We start from the raw sequence: 17,234 nt of genomic DNA, 5'->3' as shown, positions 1-17,234 counted from the left end.
TGAATCTCCTGCCGGCCAGGTAATGCCTCCAATGTCGCACAGCTTCTACTATGGCCTGGGCCTCTTTTTCGACTGGGGAGTGGTGGATTTCGGAAGCATGGAGGGTACAGGAGAAAAAGGCTACGGGTCTGCCCGCTTGGTTGAGGGTGGCCGCCAGAGCTACGTCGGACGCATCGCTCTTGACCTGGAAGGGGAGGGACTTGTCGATGGCGTGCATCGTGGCCTTTGCAATGTCTGCTTTGATGCGGCTGAAGGCCTGGCGGGCCTCTATCGACAGGGGAAAAACTGTGGATTGGATCAGGGGATGGGCCTTGTCCGCGTAGTTGGGGACCCACTGAGTGTAGTAGCTAAAAAAACCCTAGGCAGCTTTTCAGGGCCTTGGAGCAGTGAGGGAGGGGGAAATCCATAAGGGGGCGCATGCGTTCAGGGTCGGGGCCTATAACTCCATTTCGCACTATGTAGCCGAGAATGGCTAGACAGTTGGTGCTAAACACGCATTTATCCTTGTTGTATGCAAGGTTAAGGATTTTAGCGGTCTGGAGAAATTTTCGGAGGTTGGTGTTGTGGTCCTGCTGGTCGTGGCCGCTGATGGTGACATTATCGAGATACGTGAATGTTGCCCGTAAACTGTACCGGTCAACCATTCGGTCCATCTTGCGCTGGAAGACCGAGGCCCCGTTGGTGACACCGAAGGGAACCCTTAAGAAGTGATAGACCAGCCCATCTGCCTCAAAGGCAGTGTATTTGTGATCACTAGTGCGGATGGGGAGCTGGTGGTAGGCTGACTGGAGATCCATCGTGGAGAAGACCTTATAATGCGCGATCCTGTTTACCAGGTCGGATATGCGGGGGGGGGGGGGGGGGGGGGGTGGAGAGGGAGGGAGGGTACGCGTCCAGCTGCGTAAACCTGTTGATGGTCTGACTGTAGTCGATGACCATCCTATGCTTCTCCCCGGTCTTTACCACCACTACTTGAGCTCTCCAGGGGCTGTTACTGGCTTCAATGACCCCTTCCCTCAGTAGCCTTTGGACCTCTGACCTAATAAAGATCTGGTCCTGGGCACTGTACCGTCTGCTCGATGGGTTTGCAATCCGGGGTGAGGTTCGCAAACAGGGAAGGCGGGTCGACCTTAAGGGTCGCGAGGCCGCAGACAGTAAGGGGGAGGTATAGGGCCGCCCCGAATTGGAAGGTCAGACTTTGAAGGTTACACAGGAAGTCTAAATCCAGGAGTGTAGCCGCACAGAGGTGGGGAAGGACGTAGAGACGGAAATTTTTGAACTCTCTTCCCTGGACTGTGAGGTTTGCTACACAAAACCCCTTTATCTCCACTGTGTGTGAACCGGAGGCCAGTGAGATTTTTTGATTAACGGGGTGGATGAGGAGAGAACAGCGCCTTACTGTGTCGGGGTGTATAAAGCTCTCCGTGCTCCCAGAGTCGATTAGGCAGGACGTCTCGTGCCCGTTGATGAATACAGTTGTCGTAGCAGTTGAGAATGTTCGAGGCTGAGACTGATCCAGAGTCACTGAGGCCAATCGCAGCAGTTGAGAGTTCTGTTCAGGCAGTGTGTGGACAGCCGAGCTGGGGTCCTGCGGGTTCATCCAAGATGGCATCTCCCATTGGTCGCACATGGCTGGGGCTGCACAAAAATGGTCGTGCCCTTCCCTCCAACGTGGCGCCCACGGAACAAGATGGCGGCGCCCGGGTCCGCATGTGGCCCTGGGATATGGAGGTAGCGGCGACCGCTGGCCGCACGGGGCCCATGGAGAAGTCTGTGGTTTTAGTCCGCATTCGCCGCTGGAGATCGTGGCCACCGCTCGGGCCTGGCATACCCCCACAAAATGGCCCTTTTTGCCGCATCCCTTGCAGGTGGATGCGTGGGCCGGGCAGCGCTGGCAGAGGTGCTTGGCCTGCCCGCAAAAGTAGCAGCAGGGCCCCTCGGGGTTGCCAGGCCGCCTTGCAGCGCAGGCCTGTATGTGAATGGGGGAAGTCTCGGGGTCGGCCACGGAGGGGTTCCACGCTGCCCAGGGGGCTGCCGCGCGGTCGGGAACGTAAGCGCGGGTGTTCCTGGAGGCCACGTCCAGGGAGCCTGCAAGGGCCTGTGCCTCCCTGAGACCCAGGGTGTCCTTTTTTAACAGGCGCTGGCGGATTTGTGACGATAGCATACCTGCCACGAAAGCGTCCCGGACTAAGAGTTCCGTGTGTTCGCTTGCCGAAACCTGCGGGCAGCCGCAGCTTCTGCCCAACACCAGCAGTGCACGGTAGAATTCCTCCAGCGATTCCCCAGTGGTTTGTCACCTTGTTGTAAGCAGGTGCCAGACGTAGACCTGGTTTACCAGGCGAATATAGTGTCCTTTTAGCAGCTCTATTGCTGCATCGAAGTCTTCCGCTTCCTCAATGGAGTGTAAATCTCCGGGCTCACCCTTGAGTGCAGGACATGCAGTTTCTGCTCTCCCGTGGGTGCGTTTTCGGCCGTCTCAAGATATTCTTTAAAGCACGCCAGCCAGTGCTTAAAGATTGCCGCTGAGTTCGCCATGTGGGGGCTAAGTTGCAGACACTCTGGCTTGATTCGGAGCTCCATCCTTTCTTCTTAAAAACTAGCTTATTAAATTGATGCACGATGAATGACCACTATAGCGAGGTTGTAGTCCAACTGAAGGCTTTAATAATCTAGATGTTTCCCCCAGCAGCTCAGGTACAGAATGAGGGATGCTGGGGCGGCACGGGCTCTTATACCCCGCCTATCAGGGCAGAGCTATCATACACTCTAACCAACAGCAAGCATACAGTTTCCACCAATGGTGCTTTAGCCCATCAGGTACCGTAATACCTATAATACCACATGCACTACTTGTGCAAAACTTTTGTGCTGCAGTAGTTAAAAGCTCAAAATAAATTACATAATAAGAGTGGAGATTTCGTCTGTCACAATGGTCTGTTTACTTCAAATGAAGTTAGATGTATTGTATACCGTCATCCAAATATTTGCAATTTGATTACCTCAATTAAGTATCCAAAACTTGGATGATGGGACCAAATGTATGGTTGCTAAATTTCCTAATGGACAAGACAGGTAGGAGAGTAAGTTGTGAAGTGGACATAAAGAGTCTTCAAAGGGATATGGATAGGTTAAGGCAATGGGCATAAATCTGGCAGATGGATTAAGTCCACTTTGGCAAACAAAAAGGAAAGCAGCACACTATTTAAAGAGAGGGAAATTGCCGAGCTCTGCAGTACAGAGGGATTGGGGGTCCTAGTGCATGAATCACAACAAGTTGGTATAGCAAGGGATCAGGAAAGCAAATGTTGGTATTTCTTGCAAGGGGAATTCAATATAAAAGTAGGGAAGCTCTGTTACAATTGTACAGGGCATGGTTTATTTTCATGGAGTGTGGGCATCCCTGGCTAGGTCAGAATTTATTGCCCATCACTAATTACCTTTGAGAAGGCGGTGGCGAGCTACCTTCTTGAATCACTGCAGTCCATGTGATGTAGGTACACCACAGTGCTGTTAGGAAAGGAGGTCCAGGATTTAGGCCCAGTGACAGTGAAAGGACAATGGTTTAGTTCAAAGTCAGGATGGTGTGTGGCTTGGACGGAAACTTGCAACTGTTGTTCTCATGCAACAGTTGCCCTTGTCCTTCTTGATAGAATAGGTCTCAGGTTTTGAAGGTGCTTTTGAAGGAGCTTTGGTGAATTGCTGCCATGCATCTTGCAGATGGTACACCCAGCCACCACTGTGCATGGTGGAGGGAGTGAATAATAAAAGTGCTGTATGGTGTGCCAATCAAACAGGCACACTTTGTCTTGGATGGTGTTGAGCCTCCGGAGTGCTGTTGGAACTGCACGCAACCAGGCAAGTGGAGAATAATCCATCACATTCCTGACTTGTGTCTTGTAGATGGTGGACAGGTTTTGGGGAGTTAGAATTCACAGTACTACAGATGAGGCTGCTGAGATCATATCTGGAGTTTAGTATACACTTTAGGTCTCCTTACTTAAGAAAGGATATAATTGCAAGAGAAGCAGTTCAGGGAAGGTTCAGTCAACCGATTCTTGGAATGTAAGGGTTTATCTTATGAGGTTGGACAGGTTGGGCCTATATCCATTAATAGTTTATAAGAATGGGAAGTGAACCTATTAAAACATATAAAAGATCTTGAGGGAACTTGACAGGGTGGATGCTGAGAGAATGTTTCCCCTTATGGGAGAGACAACAAACCAGGACAGTTAAAAAATAAGGATCTCCCATTTATGATGGCGATAGTGAGAAATCTCATAGGTTGGTTATTTTATGTAATTCCCTTCTCCAGAGAGCACTGGAGGCCGATACTGGAATATTTTTAAGGCCATGTTAGACAGACTCTTGATTGACAAGCTAGTCCTATGGTATAGGGGGTAGACATGAAAGTAGAGTCGAGGCCACAATCAGATCAGCCATGATATCACCAAATTTTGGAGCAGGCTCAAGGAACGGAATGGCCGACTCCTAATTTGTGTATTTGTAAGATAAATAATTAGAAGCAAAAAAAAAAAAATTCTTTCTGCCAAAGCAAGACTACTTACAAACAACTGACTTTCTGTCATGGAAACTACCCGATCTGATTAAATGCCTGTTCCGACATTTAATAAGATCATGGCTGATCTGATAGCGTTTTTCACTTCTTTACATTGAATCAACAAGAGCAACATGGTGAACTAATGAACGATACAAAATAAATCAAAATGTCAAATTGTACCAGCAAGACTACTTACCTTAGGCTGAATAAAATATATTTTTTAAAGACAAATCTAAAGCCTATGTTCACAATTGGCAGGAATGTAAACGATGCTGCCGCCCAAGTGATCAATTCTGGCCTTGAGTAGAATTATATAAACTCACCATCAATTCGACTGATGAGTTCTTCAAGTGCTTTGACTTTCTTCTGAATACCCGGTTGTGCAAACGTGTAATTGTCCTTTAAAGAAATAAAAAATAAAAATTACTTAGATAATGCTGCAGCATTTAATGTTATTAATTTACAACTATTTGCAATATTCAGCACATTGCGGAAAGAGATCTGTAATGCTGGATTTGTATGTATCTCCAGAATACATAACTCTTTGGCCTACACACGACTCCAGTTCTCATAGATTGATTCTGAAAGCCACGTAAAGTGGCTGAGTTACAGTTCATGGGGCAGTCAACCACTATTTTCTCAGAGCAATGTGGATGGATAATGCATTGCAAGTACTCGTCGCATCTCAGGAAACAAAAAAAGCAAAATCATAAACAACCTAATGATCCAATTCAAGCCCGGTGATCTCTACCATACATGCTCAAAGCGCTAGCAAAAGCCAGCATGAACTATTTATATGCTTTAAAAGTAGCAATTTATACATACATCGAAAGTTCATTGGAAGAAAACCGGTGCTGACGTTATCCAGAATGGAAGCCTACAATGCCAAAACAGACCCTTGTGTGTTACCATATTCAGTAACCGTTAAGAGTCAATAGCTATGTTCATTTGCAGATAGGCTTGGGAGAGATCAACTTTGCTAAAGTTTTGGCCAACTGAGGGTGCACCTAAGAGAGCACATAATACAGGGTTGATAGTTGTTTTGAAATCCCCACATTCTTGGACTATTGGGGGTGGTTACAGGCTCAAGTGACTCCTGTCTTCAGTAACCTCTCGAATTCTTCTTCCACTTTAGGTCGAATAGCATAGAGTATGCTACGCGCTGTCAAACACTTAGACATGCTATCTGCCTATATCTTAAGTTTCACTTCCACCCCTGTCATGGATCTAAGTGACACCTCGAATACCGTTGCAGACTTTCTCAGAAATAGTTGAAGAATGTTCATAGAATCAACAACTGGGTTCATGATGGCCCAGTTTAGCTTAATCTTCTTTAACCAAGATCTCCCAAACACGCTGTAAAGTTTCCTTGAACACTGGGAAGAGGCAACTCCACTTTCTGCTTGTTAACTTCCACAGTCACCTTGATGAAGCCCTTAAGTGGCATGACTTCCTCAAGACCACATCAGATGGTTGGAATGGCAGATACTTCAATTTCTGACGTTATATCAATTGAGGTACAAATGATACTGCAGCGCCCGTATCTACCTACGTCTTAATAACATCCCCATTTAATTTGGTCTCTTTGCACGGCTAGAATGTGGAGCTTAAAGTCTTCAGTTGGATTACTTAACTGGCAAACTCACCCTATCGACTTTGCAGTATTTTTCTTGGTACATTTCTTTTGTGCTGAAGGTTGGCGTGACCAACATGCCATGGCAATGTGACCAGCTATAACACTATTTTTGCAATTATTCTCCTTGCTTCAACTATCTTCAGCCATATGTCCCACTTGGTTGCAGCGATGACATGGTCGGTTTGTGGTGGACCTGCTTTTCACAGATTCCAGCTTATGGACTTCAGCTCAAACTCCAATCAGCGAAGCTTCTCTCACACCAAGTTCCATAGAAATTGCAATTTCTATCGCAGATTATAAGGTTAATATATCTTCAGTCAACAATTACATTGGATAGCTCAAATTGGTCGCAAAGTATATCATCCCAAGTATGGCCAAATTTGCAGTACTTTGTTAGCTTCCGCAGTGATGGAACACATTGTGAAATGTTTTCCCCTTCGTCCTGTGCACGTCAGCAGAATCTTTCAGCTATTGTTGCTCTTATTAGCCTTAGTTTTATTAGCTCGGATTCTGTCACCTTTGCTCACGAGTCGCCAGGTATCTTTCTGATACCGCCACGTGGTTCAAGCTCCAGTAATGATTAAGAATGCAGCACACCGCTTAGTAAATGTTAAATCAACGATCATTTATTATATACAGCAATAAATACTCATACAATAATCCTACTTCTAGACTATTACCTACCACTAAAGGCCAATACTTAACTTTGGTGATGGCCCGCCACGTCAGGGAAACGAATGGTCTATCGAATTGGGTCTGGCCTGCGGGATTCAAAAAGGCTGGTACAAGTCGATAGTCTGGAACACCTATCTGGTAGCGATCGCTGGAGTAACACTTACTTGTTCTTTCGTCGAAGGGTCTCGAAGGTTGCAAGTAGGAGAAGAAGGGTCGATCTAAACTTGGCCCCTATTTTTATAGTCCTTAGGGGCTTCCCGCCTCTCGGGGCGGACCTTGACCCTGGTCCCAAGTGATTGGACTTGGTCCCAATCATTGGGTTCGATATGCTCCAATAATGGGGCGATTCCTTGATCGGGGGGTGGTCGTCCACCTTTCTTTGTCTCAGCCACTGCTGGCACCGAAAGGTCTGGATCGGCTTTCAATTGCTAATTTGTAGCAATTGTTCCCGGGGATGGCCGATTAAAATGCAGATGGCTGGGTTGATGTGCTGTTAATGGTTGCAGGTATCGGTCTGGGCCGACTTCCCCAGAGCCGAATACACTGTTCTGTCTGCAGCTGTCCGTTTGTGTCCTGTTGGCTGATTTTCCCCTCAGCCTCTTTTGTTCACCATTTTACATCGGGGTTTGGACATTTTACTCGGGAATCAGCCATTTTAGGTGGCTACACTATTAAGAGTAGATGGGGAGAGAAATGTTCTTGCAAGGCAATCATTAACTCATCATATTGTCTCCAGGTTTATCTGGCTGTACTAAATTCTGTAGCAACATGAATGTTTTCTCCCAAAAGGAGCGGAGAAAGGTCACAGCATGTCGGTCTACTGGTGTCTGATTGGCTAAGGAACGACTGTAACCTTTCCTCCTATGAATTCCATGTCTCCTCCTCCTCATCAAATACATCCATGGCGCATGTTCTTCCCACCATTTATGGCGTGCAACTTCCCTGATCTGTGATAATCAGCCTTCATCCTGTTTTCTCTGCCGTTTATTTCTTTCTGTTTAAAGCAGACAAACTTGCAACACACAAGCAGCCTAGCTGTTTCTGTGCCCTGCTATAGATACCTGGCCAGTAGGTTGAAGAATTGGCAGCCCATAGGTTCGCGTTTCCGTGGCCCATTTCAGTGCCCTGTGCATGGTCGCCACGGCTCTATCCACTACAACAATAAATACACTGAAAACTTTGATTTGTGGTTTGAATTCAGCCTCCAATTCAGTTGTCCGATAACTTATTTTAAAAAAAACTTTTACTTGCACTAATGGCTGTCGCAATCGACCAGATGATTCGCCGATGCCCCACAACAACTGCATGGTGTCCAAATATTTTACATGGGTTACTTTTAGTTGCCACAACGATGATTTCACCTTGGATGTCTACAATATTTCTCCGACCTGATTCCAGACGGTGTACGGGCCGGCATCTCCGATGATTCCTTCTTCTGGCTCAGAAATTGGTCGTTGAAAGTTGTTTCTCTCCCTTTTTTAAAAAATGGCCCAGATCTCATCGGCAGTTTCTCTTTTGTTGTAGCCGCAAAGAGAAAGAATCAGAGGTGGCACATGCCGAGTTCGTATGACATAGTGCAAGGGGTTTATTTACAAGATGCTGCTCAAACAGGGTACAATGGTGAACTCCACAACAGCCTGTGAAACGCTGTAACACATGTCATTACATCAGCCAATGGTTTTACCGTGATACATAACACTCCCTTATCAAATACTTGGGGGATTTGGGGGGGGGGGGGAAGAGAGAGAGAGAGAGAGAGAGAGAGAGAATGTATACATCTGGAGCAATAAACACTTCTTTAACACAAAATATAATACATATCTCTGTAATATCCCGCAACCCCACAACCCATTGAGATATCAGTGTTCTCTTTTTAACTGCTCCACCACTGGTGATCGTGCCTTCAGTTGCCTAGGCTCTCAGTTCCGAAAATTCCCTTCCTTAACTTCTCGGCCTCTCTGCCTTTCTTTCCTCCTTTAAGACGTTCCTTAGAGCCCCTCTCTTTGACCATGCTTTTGGCCGTGTAGTATCAGGATGTTTGGGTTATTAAGGGTTATTGTGGGACTTGCAAACAGTATCACCCTTATTATGATGTAGAATGTCACAAGAGTGGACGGAATACAGTAGCAGACAAGCAGAAGCCAGTATGAGGACAGCACCAAGAAAGGGCTGTATCTTGGAATATAAATAGCTATGCATTACCAATAAATACAATGTTCAACTACACAGGCCTCCAGGCAGCTTCGGGAGACAGTGGACTAACCTTTACAACAGGCCGTTGCCCTAATGTCACCTCATCGATGTCAAAACTTTGCTTTATAGCTCCTGTGAATTGCCCTGGGATATTTTATTACGCTAAAGGCACAACATAAATACACGTTGTTGTTGCCCTATTACATCTATAGCAATGACCGAATACAAAATAGAGGGAAGAGCAAAATACTTCAGAAGCTGGAAATCTGAAACAAAGACAAAAAAGGCTGAACATTTCCAGCAGGTCTGGCAGCATCAGTGAAGAAAGAAAGAGAGCTACCATTTTATGTCAGAAGTCTTTCTCATCAGGACCTGTTGAATGTAGGATGTTTAAAAAAGTCATTCTTTAATAAGTTGTTTATTTTATAAATCATGACTATTGTATCTGATAATACATCAAAATGTTGTCCGCTTAGACCTTGAGATATTCCTTATGCCAGCAGCTGTTTTCCAGCTAGCTCTGTAACCTTTACTTGAATAACCCAGGGACTTAATTAGCGTAATAAATTATATAGATGCAGTTGAGAAAACCAGACAGACAAGTTATGTTGCATACTAAACATACACAAAATGTTACCACTGTCAATGTGCGAACAATACAAAACAGAAATCGTAGATCTTTCTGCTCAAAATGCCACAGTAAAGATTTAGAAATTGAAGCAACGATAACACCTTTAGAGAGAAGTTTCAGTGACCAAGACTGCTGTCTAAAGTTGCAACGCATATAAAGTCATGCGCTGCTTATAAATTTTCACATCCTAATTATTAAAAATATTTACCATGGGAAAATAAATTCTGACATTCTAAAGGTCCATCAGTTACTTCCTTCCTCGCTCTGGAGAATTTAATGTTATCGTACAATTTTGATTTGTAAATGAATACATTGAGGTGATTTTGTGAATGTATTTTAAATATTTGTAAATGTCAAAATTGTATCAAACTCTCCATTGAAATAAAAAACCTGTGCCAATTTAACCTGCACCATAACCTGATACTTGGCATCAACACGGAGTAATGCACTGTCCAGCAGTAGACTGGGCCACTGTTGCTGGTGACAATTGATTCAAGAACTGATTATACGAATTGTCTAAAATTTTAGCAAATGACATTAATTAGCGGGTTAGCTTAACTACTGTTAAATGAGGATGTATTTACATAGAAAGGGCTATAATTTTGTACAATTAGTTTGAACAAGCATTGAATAGTTTGCGGTGGTCTTGTTGGATTAGAGTGTAAAAGATTTGTTTTAATTTTTTATGCCTTCATTTTTGATAGTGAGAAGTCTTACCACACCAGGTTAAAGTCCAACAGGTTTATTCGGAATCACTAGCTTTCGGAGTGCAGCTCCTTCATCAGGTGAGTTCATTTTTTAAATGGAGGACACTAAACTAATATGTCATTTCTGAACTTATTCTAAAAGCTTGCACTTTTCATAATTCATGAATGTGAACATTAGGCTTTCTTGGGTAACATAACTCCAGGAATGCGCTCCTCGCACTTCAAACCTTTACAGATCCCATGTACATAATGCTTCTGTGCTGCTACTAGCTTGGTGTTGTGTTTTTAAACAAAATCTAAATAAGCTGATGAAGATTTAATTTGGAAGCATATTTGTCAGAAGAAATGACATGAGGGATGGGTTCGGGGCAACAGCACGCAACAGTAAAATGACAGGCACATTATGCACAACATTCATTGGTAAAGTGAGGCAAAGGAACCAACTAAAGTTAGGACAAGTATAAAGACAAGCATGAAATTGATTGGAATTTTCAGGAAAAATTCTTTAACCAGGAGCACTTAAAAAGAGGGTTTCGTTGAGAAAGGGAATTTATTCATACTTCTTATGCCACCAGCCCTCAGCAAACCAACAAAATAATCTGTCAAACAAAATAATCAGATTTAGATAGAAATTGCAAGATTTCATAAGACAGTGACGCTTTAACATTTTTCCTTTAATTTAAAGGTGAAATAGAATGTTCCGAGTAGGGGGATTGGGTGATCGTACTAAACTCTGCCAGCGGGTAGGCCCATGTGACTGGATCGTCTTGGGTCCTGGATGAAATCTGTGGAAAATCAAATGATAGGTTTCATACCTTGACAAGCGAGGGATCCAGTTTTCTGGGCAGTGGCTCTCAGACTCGGAGAGGGGGACAGTAACAGCTGCTGTTGTGAAAAGCGCAGCAAAGAGGATAACTTTGCATTGCACCCCCCCCCCCTCACCATTGAATGCCATTTACCACAAGTTTTTCTCAATCACATCAATTTACACTCCCTTTCAGCTTTTTACTGCCATCTACATTATGTATTGTTGCTAAGTGTCATTGACAAACAATAAATATATTTATCTTTTCTTTCATAAAAATCATTTGTAAATATTGTATTAACCACCTTGCAAGCTGGATGCCAATGTAAACTGGTTCTCGGTTTGAAAAGATAGGGCTTGTGGAAATGTTAAGGCAAAAGCCAGTTTGGGGATGTTCAGAAGGCTGAGTTGCCAAAGGACATCTCACGCTGGGAGATGGGAGCTTGCTGAAAAGTCAGGAGTCTGGGGCTCAATCTACAAGGCCATCTTCCCACTTTGTAAGTTGCAAGAGCTGCAAGATGTGATCAAAGGATAAAAAAGGCTTGCAAGGGGCATCAAGGACAGCATATTAGGAGTTTACAATGATAGGAAGAGAAAATAGGTGGGTAAGAGTATTGTGGGCTCCGCAATCATTGACGCAGTTGCTTTCGGTATTGAAAATGAGGAAATGCTTGTGGTGCTTTGGTTTTCACAGTAGAGGATGAGGAGAAAGTACCAGAGATGGAAGAAAAATCTAATTTAAAGGGGAGGAACTTACCAGATTTAGCACAAGTAAAAGAAAAATGGCAATTGAGAAAATAATTAGAGTAAAGTAGACAAATATCCAGGACCTAATGGTTTCCATCTGAGGGCATGAAACAGTTGTGGAAATCAGAGATATTACAGTCATGACATTCTAAAATTCCCTTGATTCAGGAATAATATTCCTGGATTGGAAATTTAACATTGTTACAATTTAAGGACAGAAGAGTCAAATGAGCAAATTATAGCTTTATTAGTTTGCATCTGTTGTGGGGAAGTTGCTAGAATGTACTATTGGAATATACCATTGGGGGCAGTATACTGAGCACTGAGACAAACATGAACTGATCAAAGAGAGACAGCGTGGTTTTGTACAATGAATTTAGTTGACTTTTTTGAGGAATTATGTAATGTGACAAATAAGGTACGTTTATGGATGTTATCGAAATAAACGTCTAGAAGACATTTGATAACCTTCCACACATTAGGCTATTAACAAAAATAGAACACAAAAATTGGAGGCAACCTGTTTAGATGCATAGGGAGTATGTTAGGAAATAGGAAGCACTGATATGGATACTGGATACCCACTCCAGTTGACAAGATGTGACTGGTGATATTGCCCAGGGATCTGTACTGGGACCTTAGCCTTTCACAATATTTACAAATGATTTTGATGAAAGGAGAGAGAAATAGGTTTTCAGTTTGTTAATGACACCAAATTAGATGCAACAATGCACAATATAGATGGGAATAAAAGTTGAAAGGAAGCGTAGATTGACGTGAATGAGCAAAACAGCAGTAGATGGAGTTCAATGTGGGGAAATGTGAGGTTATCCCTTTTGGATTCAAGAAAAGTGGATCAGAGAGTACTTTCTGAATTGCAAGACGCTAAAAAATGAGTACAAAAATAATGGTGTGGAAATTATTTTAAAGTTATGGTTAGATCCCATTTAAAATACGGTGATAAGTTCCGATCACCGTGTCACTGGAAGAACATATTTACCTTTGATTCATCAGAATACCGGTTAAATTATGAAAACAGATTTTTAGACTAGCCTTGTAATTCTTGGAGTATAGAAGGGGAGCCAATCTAACTGAAGTGTCTGAGACGATAAAACGTAGATCACTGGAGGGGAAGTTGCGGACAAAGTGGTCTAACCTTCAAAACCAAACCAGAGTAGCGGGTGATATCATGAAGCAATTCTTCACACAAATGATAGTGGACATCTGGAACTCTCTCCCCACTCAAAGAGTGCGGAGGTTAAATCAATTGAAAATATCAAAATTGGGATGGATAGATGTTATTAGGCAAGGTGTTTAAGGGTTCCAGAACAAAGGCATGGAGATGGAGTTACAGTACAGAGCTGCTATGACCTAGCTGAATGATGATGGAACCAACCTGGAGAAGCTAAATGGCTTACTCCAGTCTCTACAATTCGAGATATATTTTTTGTTTCTATGTTTTGAACTACACTTGTGCACAAGTCCTTATTCCTCCAGCTGGACAGAATAGTATGTCTCTCGATAATAAACAGAAAAACTTTCTTCAAATCGTTTTAAGCGACTGATTCTTTGCTCCACAGGATCCTAGTCAGATTTGTGAGAAGTGGCAGAACACAAAACAACAAAAATTACTTTAGGCTTTAGTTGCACATCAATTTTATTGAATAGTAACTCAATAAACAAGCAAACAGAAAAATAGATCTCTGATGCCAATGGATTGAGGTAACGGGGAAGATTGTAAAAGCTAGGATTCAAAAACATTTTGAAAGGTGATTGATGGATTCAAGATTTTAAATGGCATAGGTCCAATCACCAGCTCATTGCAAACTAAGATAACAGAATCAAGAGAGACAGGCTAAGACTGACAAAAGATCATTTAGGTCACGTGTTTGTAAAAAGAATGATTATCGAAACATTGATATCAAAGGACCATTTCTCTATATATGGTTCATGTCTGAATTCAAAAACAGAATACAGTTCATGACCTAATCCCTCAATTGATTTTCTGACTTGTCTTACTCCTTGCCATCACTGATATATTCAGAATCAATTGCCTCTCTAAAGTCCAAACTAAACATTCGTCACCATCTGAATGAATTAGAGATATCTGATCTGTCTGTTCAATTTCTCTTCTGAACTTCATCCTAAGCAGCCTCACAGCTATTCTCTGGGCCCTGATGAACATTTTCTCATGGCTCAGCTGGTTAACACCTATAAAGACATTGTATAGCTCAATAAACGCTCCTCTAAATTTATTTTCTCTGTTAGCAAACTGAACTTCTGTAGTCTCTCTATGCTGCTTAGGTGCCTAATGCTAGGTATGAAGCAGCTAAACCCTTGTCTTGATGTTCCTCTGTAAATACGGTGACCAAAACAGCTAGCAGGTGACATGCATAGATAACACGCAGACGATTTCAACAACATGCCGTCATCAATTTTTGACTGCTTGGCCTCTACTTCCCATTATATATACACAAGATGAGCAATGAACCCACCATTGACCATTGTCCACCCAAACAATCACTTCCTTGCTCTACCAAGCAAGCCCATACATGACCATTTTTTGCTTCATGAGATGTAACTTAGTTGCCAGCCCACTTCAATCATTCCCTATTCTGTTTCCTTTCTGCGGTATAGACCAATCTCCCATGCGATACCGCATTAAAAACTATCCTCCTTTTGTGATTTAAATATTTCTCCCCTTCCTCATCATTAATATTGCATCAATTTTTCTGAACATCAAACCTCAATTCCAGGCAGCAGCTATTTTGTTAACACCAATACAAATAAATTCTTTAGGATTCAGGCAGTGCTTGGACGTACGACAAAAGATGGTTTTCAGGAACAATTCTAAGACAAAATGTCGTAAGTCGGAACAGATTTCCCGATAGGAACAATGGTATAAATGGGATGAACCAAGGTCAGAAATCATTCATGGGGCCCCCATGAATGATAAATGCTCTCAACTGTTGCCCTACCAAGTCACTGAATTGACTGTTGATGCCCGCATGCCTCAGCACAAGTTCCTCGGCTAGTGTGGGAGATATAATGAAGCCATTGTTCACCATTAGTTACCCGTTTAATCTTGAACTTCTGAGCATATATTAAATACAACATGCATCAAAATCGCAATCATTGTGCCAAAAAAATTGAACAGAATAAAACACTCGTTTCTAACCTAATAAAGACAGTTTGACCTGTCGTGTCACATACATCGGCGGTACAGAACGTCAATGCGCAGGTACGAATGTGCTGGCATGGCATTGTAAAGTGGAAACCGAAGTTGTAAAGTCTGAAGGGGGTGTCAGTTTATAAATGCTGCAAGCGCCGTTCATCGTTACTCGAACTTTGTAAAATCGAACACTGTCGGTATTTGAAAATTTTATAATTATCTGTTGCCACTTTCATTTAGGCTTTTCATTGTCCTATTCTTTCCTCGACACTCCTGGGTACTTGAGAAAATGCAGTTAAGTGACATATGAGAAGGAAAAAAATATACACTTTCTTATTCTGGGTAGAATTAAACAAAATCAAAAGGTCTTGTGCATCTCGCTCGACCAAACTGAAAACTAAGATGGCAATAGGATCTCAAGCCCAATGACTTTGGAAGGATAAACAAAGTATCACCTCAGGTTCTCACTAATTTCTGAGTACTGAAGTTGTGTTGATATCAAACCTTAAAAATGGTCACTATAGGTCTGAAGGGGAAAAAAGTGGACTCCAACAAAGTTAGAAACTCGCCAACTTTTCATTTTAATTAACAAATTTACCTGGATGCCATCTAATAGTTTGCTCATGCACCAGAAACTATCAGCTTCAATATTCCGCTGCACTGCCTCAGACAGGTTTGTTACATCAAAATTTTCCACATCTTCTTCTGCAATGATAGAAAGAAAAAGAAAATTAACTTCCGCTTGCTCAATTTATATTTTGCTTTCGATAAACAAATCTCCCTATCAGCACAAGATATTGTACAGCAAATAATAAGTTTGGTCATACAGGATTTTAGCTTTACTAAAAAAAAAAGAGACATGCTTTCAAAGCTTTCCATTTTGCACTATCAGGACAGCTAACAAGAAATTACCATTAGTAAAGAGGAACAACAATTTATACTGCTTGGGAAGAGTGTGCTGATTAGTTGGCGGAGGTGTTCCAATGGCCATGGCAATGCAGAAGTATGAGCTTCCATGAAGAATGCCTGGGGTTGCCTCAGGGGTTTGGGATGGAGGCCGCCAGCAACTCGAATACCACGGCAATGAGCAGGGGGGGTCATCTATCAGATAGATCTTCCAGCAGTCATGTTATCAAGGAGGTCCATCTTCCAGCCTCAAGAGTATTCCTGGTCATCGTTCTTCTTTCTTCAACGTTGGGTCAGTGATGTTGGGCATGGTACCCACGCATGATGGCAGGATGCGTGCAATCAGGCCCATGGAATTTAGCACCAGATACATGGTTACATGATTAACGAGGTTGGAGCCAGAAGAAATGGTGTGTTTTCCCATTGGCATCCAGTGGGAACCACTTCTGTCTCTCCCCCCTCCCCCCCGCAGAATTTAGTCCCAGATGTGAGACTTCCACACGTTGAGTCAGTTTCCACATGTATGAAAAGACTCAAATTGTCTCATCACATCGACAGTCAACCCCTTCACCCTTGCGTGTAAAATGTACAATTGCACGTGGAGAGTTAAATAGTAATGACCACTGGTGTCCTTTAATTACTAGACGTCTGGGAAGAATGCATACATAAAACTAGGAAACCAAATCTTGAGCCAAAATTAGATGCAAAGCTGCATTTTTATTTAGGGAAGCTGGTCAATGAAGAGTTCACACTTCCAAATGATTGCACAATATGATGATAACACATAATTAAACAATTATATCATTAATACATGGGTCACATTTGTGATGTTATTGCAGGATAATACCAGATGAATATCTGCTTCCAGTTGTCTCCAAGTTGTAAATGTTAAAATACCAGAAAAAAAGAACTATGAGTAACAACTGCATAATTAAAACTGATCTGCCTTTGTATTAGTTTCATGGGACTATTCAGATGATGACTGTCCCTACTGAATTACCCTTTAAAAACTCACAGGTACAAACATAATGGGTGGGATTCTCCCCTACCCGGCGGGGCGGGCCGTACCGGCGCCGAGGAGTGGCGTGAATCACTCTGGCGTCGGGCCGCCTGGAAGGTACGGAATCCTCCGCACCTTCAGGGGCTAAGCCGGCGGCGGCAGGTTTGGCGCCGCACCAGCCGGCACCGAAGAGACTCCGTTGGC

The 17,234-nt window shown here is 43.0% G+C and overlaps 1 protein-coding gene and 1 long non-coding RNA gene across 7 annotated transcripts in view; one reads left to right on the top strand and one right to left on the bottom strand.

The window, feature by feature from the left end:
• Positions 1-17,234, bottom strand: part of LOC140393829 (TBC1 domain family member 22B-like) — a 475,263-nt gene that overhangs the window by 157,083 nt on the left and 300,946 nt on the right. For all 6 annotated transcript variants that reach the window (XM_072480324.1, XM_072480328.1, XM_072480329.1 and 3 more), the window contains 2 exons: positions 15,723-15,829; positions 4,882-4,957 (listed from right to left, as the gene is read on the bottom strand). In XM_072480324.1, coding sequence (XP_072336425.1) covers positions 4,882-4,957; positions 15,723-15,829 — 183 coding nt within the window. The remainder of the gene's footprint in view (positions 1-4,881; positions 4,958-15,722; positions 15,830-17,234) is intronic.
• Positions 1-17,234, top strand: part of LOC140393830 (uncharacterized) — a 152,149-nt gene that overhangs the window by 9,857 nt on the left and 125,058 nt on the right. The window contains exon 2 of the long non-coding RNA XR_011935739.1: positions 10,398-10,478. This is a non-coding gene — a long non-coding RNA (uncharacterized lncRNA). The remainder of the gene's footprint in view (positions 1-10,397; positions 10,479-17,234) is intronic.

The sequence above is a fragment of the Scyliorhinus torazame genome, chromosome 17 (assembly GCF_047496885.1).
Source record: "Scyliorhinus torazame isolate Kashiwa2021f chromosome 17, sScyTor2.1, whole genome shotgun sequence".
Taxonomy (NCBI): Eukaryota; Metazoa; Chordata; class Chondrichthyes; order Carcharhiniformes; family Scyliorhinidae; genus Scyliorhinus; species Scyliorhinus torazame.
This window is presented reverse-complemented; position numbering and strand designations above follow the sequence as displayed.